The sequence below is a fragment of the Tetrao urogallus genome, assembly GCF_951394365.1.
Source record: "Tetrao urogallus genome assembly, chromosome: 2".
Taxonomy (NCBI): domain Eukaryota; kingdom Metazoa; phylum Chordata; class Aves; order Galliformes; family Phasianidae; genus Tetrao; species Tetrao urogallus.
In genome coordinates, this window is record NC_136814.1 from 67,795,827 (window position 1) to 67,803,064 (window position 7,238).

The 7,238-nt window shown below is 40.4% G+C and overlaps 1 protein-coding gene across 1 annotated transcript; it reads left to right on the forward strand.

Moving 5' to 3' along the window:
* Positions 1 to 2,380: 2,380 nt before the first annotated feature.
* On the forward strand, positions 2,381 to 5,830 carry POPDC3 (popeye domain cAMP effector 3; the record flags this gene model as incomplete). Its single annotated transcript, XM_079532869.1, has 3 exons — positions 2,381 to 2,871; positions 4,656 to 4,764; positions 5,513 to 5,830. The coding sequence occupies 3 exons, from the start codon at positions 2,381 to 2,383 to the stop codon at positions 5,828 to 5,830; spliced, it is 918 nt and encodes a 305-aa protein (XP_079388995.1).
* Between the last annotated feature and the right edge of the window lie 1,408 nt (positions 5,831 to 7,238).

Here is a 7,238-nt window from a genome sequence, read left to right on the forward strand (position 1 = left end):
TGCTCCGTGATGTAGTGCAGGTAGCCTATGAATGCTGTAAGAGGTTTGGAAATTGTACATAAATTTAGTGAAATTATTGCAATGTCATGCAACTTTACATGAACAAAGATGTTGGAAATGGAAAGGAGGTTACAGTACAGATCCACAGCATTTTATTTGTGTTATGCATTCAGTTCCCATGTAACATCTCAGTTAGAATCCCATTCAAAACACTGAATGTTGTCTAGAAATACGTATTTTGACAAGAATTGGTTGTTACAAAATGTTGGCGATACAGAAATATTAACAATAATCCATGTTACCAGTAATTGTATTTTAAAAAAAAAGAAATAACAAACCCCTCAGCTGTGACTTTGACAGTCAGAGCAAATGCTGAAAGGATTCAGAAGAGAAGTTCAGGAACACGTCTGTTTATCCTGCACCTATTTTATTCTCTAGTGGTTCAGAAATATCACCAATTGATCACAGAAGTGCTACCTAAAATTCTGAGTGCTCTTCCATGCCTGGGTAACTGCTTTGAGGCCAATATAATTCTGAATTCCCATTTTCTAGTGCTAAATCCTACACCCAGATGAAAACCAGTAACAATTCTGTTGACAGAGAACAGTCTTTGGGTAAAGTGGCAAACACCAAAACTTGCCTCTTTCCTGTAATGCAGATCCTTTTACCAAACTGATGTCAGCTGTGACATTCTAATAGGCCAGTGATTTCCCAGCCCTACTTCCAAACAGGGAGAGGTCCCCTCCTAAACTGTTCTTCTAAACAGTTTTTTTAAATTATGTTAATTTTTTAATTATGAGTTTAATGTCAGATTTTGTGTAAGTTTTAAAGAAGCACAGATGTTGCAGTTAGGAAATGTGATGTGACTTTGCTCTTAGATCTGACACTGTGTTGTTTTGTTTTTTGGTTTTTAGTTTTTTTTTTTTTTTTTGTTTGTTTGTTTTTTGTTGTTTTTTTTTTTAAAAGAAGGCACTGAAAACCTTGCTGAATGATACTTGAATGCTTCATTGCACCAGTGCTAATTCTTTTAAGTGTTGACTTCTGTGGCTCTTGAAAAAAAAAAAAGTAGCTACCTTTGATATTCTAGAGAATAATAATTTGAGTAGCAAGATCTTGTTAGCTTCCTTGGTTTCTACCAGGAAAAGAAACTGGCATGTAAAGACTTTCACTTGTAGTTACACTACTGATAGGCTAGTGCTCTGGTTTTGCACTCTCCAGTGCTTCTAATCTTTCACTGGAACATGTGTTTTTTACTTTAAAAGAGAGACAAAGAAAGCAGACTTTAATTTTATTTGTTTTGCTTTTTTAATGCTTTTCATTTGTGTATCTTACTTTTTATTGAACTATCAGGGATACATTGCAATGAAAAGAATAGCATTTTTAACATTTTACAGTGCTAACCAATGAAATTATGTGGCTCATGGCATGAAATGATATAAAGTAGAACATTTGACTGTTATTAAACTGTTCTATAAATGCCTTTTGAGAAGTATTTTGAATGATGACTTGCTTCACATTCAGATATCCTGGTCTGTTTAAAGCTACTTTTAAATTTTGTCCTTGTAGGAGAAAAGTACATCTCCTGCAATGCTCAGGTTTCCCATGCTGTGATGTTTGGGGATGTCGTTTGATGTCTCCAGGGACAAAGCAGCTTTGCTGAACTCATGAATGGTAACAGAAAGGCAAAGAGGAGAAAGCAAAGTGGTTTGACAGAAATCCGGAGTGACATGGAGGAAGTGAGCAAGGGACAAAAGTTCGTCATCTTTTTTTTGGTTCCCAAACAAGGAAAGGCATTAGATGAGACTCTCAGGTGACAGATTCAGGACCAGCAAACGCAACCATTTCCTCAGCAGTTAGGCTGCAGAAAGACTTGTCATGGGATCTTGTGAATATTATGTATATATTACATGGATTCAGTGGCAACTTGATAGCTCCTGCGTGCTTTGTGTGTACAAAACCACAGTCTTCAACAGGATGAGTATTGAGGTTTGATCCTGGAATCAGAGGGATGTAAGGGAAATTGGATGATTGTAATGCAGTCTGTGGTTTTAGACAATAAAAGCTTTGATCGTGTTTAATTGATGCAAATCACTTTATAAGTAATTCATCTTTTCTTCACTTGTCCAGATCAGATAAAACTACAGAATGACATGGCTAAAGTCAAGACAACGCATGAGCTGATGAGAAACAGCGTTGCCTTCTGAGAACATTAGCTTCCTATTTTCTGGAAATCCTAAGTGCGACTTTACTACCAAAAGAGACCCTGCTATTACGTGATCATTGAACAGTTTGCAAGAATGGAAAAGCAAAGGACTCCACTGGCTGTATCACATCAATAACAATTTCAAAAATTCGGCTGAATCAAAAAATGAGTCCAGCCATGGGCGAAAATGCAAGTTTTTGGGAGAGTTTGATATATGCGCATCCTACGTGTGTCACCTGGAAGCAAGAGGCAGAGGGTTCTATCTACCACCTAGCTAGTATTCTCTTTGTTGTTGGCTTCATGGGTGGAAGTGGATTCTTTGGGCTTCTCTATGTCTTCAGTTTGCTTGGATTAGGCTTCCTCTGCTCTTCTGTTTGGGCTTGGCTGGATGTCTGTGCTGCTGATATATTCTCCTGGAATTTTATACTGTTTGCTATATGCTTTGTACAATTCATTTATGTTACCTACCAAGTTCGGAGTGTTTCCTTTGACAAAGAATTCCAGGAGCTCTACAGTGCTCTCTTCCAGCCTCTAGGAATATCCTTAACTGTCTACAGGAAGATTGTTCTGTGCTGTGATGCAGAAGTGGTTACCCTGGAGAAGGAGCACTGTTATGCTATGCAGGGCAAAACACCTATTGACAAACTGTCTTTGCTTGTATCAGGCAGGTTTGTATCAGTTTGCTCAGACTTGCTCACTGCAAGTGTCTTCCCATCCCTTTCTTGAAAATGAAAGTAAAAAATTGCCTCATTTGTGTATTGTTTGTTCATTTTCCAGTACAGTAGATTAAATATTAATGTGGGTAATATAAATATTAATAGGCTAAATACACTTGTCTAGAACAACACTAATGTAGAAACACTAAGCACAAAATCTGTAATAGCCTGAAGAAAAGGATTTAAAATCATCCTTTTCCAGAGCACTGTATCACAGCACTTAACAGGTTAGGTACATAGAGGGAACAAGCATGTACCTCAGTCTTAGGCGGTCTTTTGCTATCTATTGCTCAGCTGATGAACACAGCATCTTTCTTATTTTCTTATACTGTTCAGTATAATCTGAAGCAGGACTAACTAAATGTAGTTAAGAAACTGAATATACAGAGGTAAATGGTCTAATGGAGTATGCTGACTCTGCTATAGACTGTATTTGGAAGAAGGGAGGTAATAAGGAAGAGAATAAGGTCTCACAGCATGCTTCCGTTGCAATGAGATATAGTTAAGCCCTATCCAGAACTCACATAACTGACCCTAGAGTTACTGCATGCTGTGGCCTTTTGTTAGACTCTGAGACAATAAATCCCAGCTGCTTGAACTCCCTGCTCACTGGATGCTCTTTTTAACAACCTTTGCTGATGCTTTCCTGAAAGGAAATACTTGCTTATGTACTGCATGCAGAGTGGTCCTGGGCCACCAGGTATATGAGATACATAGAAATGATGGCTATGGTCTGAGTTTGATGGGGCACTTTGTAGGTACATTTTAGCAGCTCCATGATGGAATCTGTGAGCTGCTTGGAGCTCATTCAGTACTATTGACAATGAACAATATGGATCTTAAGTAGTTAGCCTTACAGCAACCCAGGTTTGGAGCATTCTTTGTAGCTGTCAAGAAAGTACCATGTGGAGGTTGCTTTTGCACAGTCATACTGAGAGAGAGATGTCCATCTTTTTTTATGCACAGCCATGCAATAGCCATGCAGGGAGGTCCTGCTGTGCTCCTTCAAGCAGTGTAGGGATGCTGTTTGTGCTTTTGCAAGTGCAAAATAGATGTGAAATGGGGATTCCTGCAACTTGCTTTGAGGTTCAAGCAAACATTTCCTGCCCATCAAACTTACATAGAATTTTTTAAAAGGAAAGTGTTCAAAGAAAGATTTTCTTCTACACCTGCAGAAGGCCACAGCATTCAGACAGACACCCTACCTCCATTCTGTCTTCTGCCTCCAGAGGCAGTCTTGTGGCAGTGTAATTTGTGTCCAGGACAAGGAGAGCCCTGCTCAATGCATGGCATGGGGACCTTCTGCCTTGCACTCAGTCTTTGCCACTTGATCCCCTGTAAACTGTATGTTTGTTATACCTAAAGCATACACTTATGGCTTCCAAGGGAAGGAGACAGCTGGTGTGTGTGCACTGGTCTTTCGCCTCGTCAGCACTCACTAGCATTTCATGAGCAAGCTTGTATGTTTCTGCACAGAATTGCCTCAGAGAGAATAGTGTGTGAGCTGAGTATGGCCTGGAATTATGGCTGCACAATTGTCTAGTATTCTCCTGCAACTAGTCTGATCCAATTGGGTTCAAAAAGTGTAATGCAGTTAATACAGAGTCAGCAAGTGGTTGTTTTTTCATGCTATCAAAGCTATAATTAAACTCTTCACCTAATAGAAGGAACATCTTGTTGCAGTTGTTGCTGCTGTACACATAATACTAACAAATTAACATATCTTATCTTGGTAGGATCAGAGTGACGGTTGATGGGGAGTTTCTGCATTATATTTTTCCTCTTCAATTTCTGGATTCTCCTGAATGGGATTCACTGAGACCCACAGAAGAGGGAATTTTCCAGGTAAAAGTGGAGGGTTTTTTTTTTTTTTGAGCAGAGAAAACTGTTCAAACACTAAGTGGTTTAGAAATAACTTCATTTACTTCACATCATCTCAGTGGGTGATGTTTGTGAAATCAAACATCTGGCATTCTGTTGTCTTGGGGAGAAATGTCCTTTGGACTGGTCATGCTGTTTGTATCTTTTTTTCTGTTTGCATCCTGTTAGCACAAACAAGTGTTTCCTAAAAGCTGATCCAAGAGGTGAACTCTTGTTTGCATTTGTTGGCTGTGCTAAAATAGCTAAAATACCTGAGATACCACATCCATGGGAGGTGGGGAGAAGATGCTTTACCCACTGGAGGTGAAATTCAGAGCATGCTGGCTGTGCTACTGTGTGATATGGGGGCACAGTGAGGGACATGGTGTCCTCCCAGCCCATCACTTGTGAGCCCCTGCACTGCTGTCAGTTGGCTGGCTGCAGGGCGATAAGTTGGTCACACCTCACGAGGGCCTTTGTAGAGAGATTTTCAGACCTGCTTTGTCAGTATGGGCTGCTGAGGGCAAAGCAGGGCTGCACATCCCGCTTCAGCTGCCGTGCACAGCACGGGTGTGCTCGTCCTGCTCACTGTTGCCAGCAGGTACAGCCTCGGGTGTCCCCTCCCTGTCAACCTTCTCATTTGCCTTTTGCAGCCTCACACAAATGGATTAAGTGGCATTAGCTGCAGCAAATACAAAGACATAATAGCTGATTTTAATTTTCTGTTCTCTAGGTAACGCTTACAGCAGAGACAGATTGTCGGTATGTGGCCTGGAGGAGAAAGAAGCTGTACTTGCTGTTTGCTAAGCATCGTTTCATCTCACGCCTATTCTCAATTTTAATCGGGAGCGACATCGCCGAAAAACTGTACGCCCTGAATGACAGGGTGCACGTGGGGAAGGGCTTTAGGTACGACATCCGCTTGCCCAACTTGTACCACACTTCTCTTCCTGAGACACCCCCAGTGCCACCCCCGCGCCGCCTGCAGAGGAGGTCCTCGGCACGTCCACGGCCAGGTGTCCCCAATTGCAGCTCCCCCAGGAAGCAGTAGCATGGGGATGTGTACTCCCTGACCGTTCCCAGTGCTGACAGGGGAAGTACCTGAGTGCAGAGATGAAGTGGAAGGAGGCTCAGTAACACCAAATTTGACTGAAGTGCCACTTACTTCAGCTGGAGTAGCTTGAATTCTTTCTGTAGAGCCAGCTGGTTGGCTTGTGCATTTTGATTTCTCGTGCAATATGTTTTGTTTCTGTTGATTCTTCTGTTGAACTTCTTACTTTGAGAGGAAAACAAATGATAATAGGCTGGGTTTTATTGTAATTGTGGCAGCCTCTGTGCAGTGTTTATTAAAAAAAAAAAGAAACCAAAAAACAGCACAAAACCAATCAACTCTAACCACAGTATTTGTGATTATACTTTCTCTAAATTACTTGCCATAATAAAATACACAGTTCTACATTAATGCAAACAACCAAGCTGTCTTTAGAACACAGCAACCTGTTTATAACAAATTATAACTGAATTGTTGCCGTGTGAGCCTTGTTCCAATTAACACGAACAATCTTACAGAAAAAGCAACTAGTTATATTGTTCTTCTTTTTGAAGAACTGAAGGAGTTTGAAGTGCTCAAATTCTTCTAACAAACAAAACAACAAATGTTGTCCCATGGGTGATCGCTTTCTCTCAGGCTATTCTAAAAGGGCATTATGTGAAAACTAGCATCAGTGTAATTGCTGGCATTGGAAAAGTAAAGCAGTTAATTGCTGCAAATACTAGGGACATGATTGTGCAGTGTTTCTAATAGAATGTAATCCTACAGGACCTGGACTTCCAGGTTGTAAGTGCCATTCATGATATGTACAATAAATTCTGTTTATCAATCAACAGTCAAACCATGGGAGTTTGTTTTACAGTATCCTTTCTAGCCAGATTTGTCAGGAAGAAATTAAGGAACAGCTGCAGCAACAAGAACAATTTTGAGCTGAAGCTTGGCTTCCAGAGTCACATCTCTGTGCCTATGAAATTCTTGATTTAAAATATATTTTCTTCCTAAATCTACGGTGTTTTAGTAAAATAAGGGAGCATCAGATTAAGGTTAAGTGGGAGAAAGTGGGTTCTGAACCTTGAGGTCACTCTGCCTTTGAAGAGAAGAGTTTGAATGTCTTTTCTAGCTCACCTTCCTGCTGCTGTGCTTGATGCATGCCAGTAATCCAAAAATAAGAAGCATTACTATTTTATGAGTCTGTATTGCTGCTTGATAGATCTCGAGGTAGATCACTTTTTTAATATTTAAAATAAAAAATTGCTGTGCAGCTGGTAGGACAACTACTGTGTATTTGTGTGTGTGCAGGTACGTGTTTGAGTTCAGATCCTGAAGGCTGAAGGGCTTAGAACAATGCTGCAACCTTGTGCTTGAAAAGTAATCGGGCAGTGTGTATACAACAAATCTGTTAGAAGGG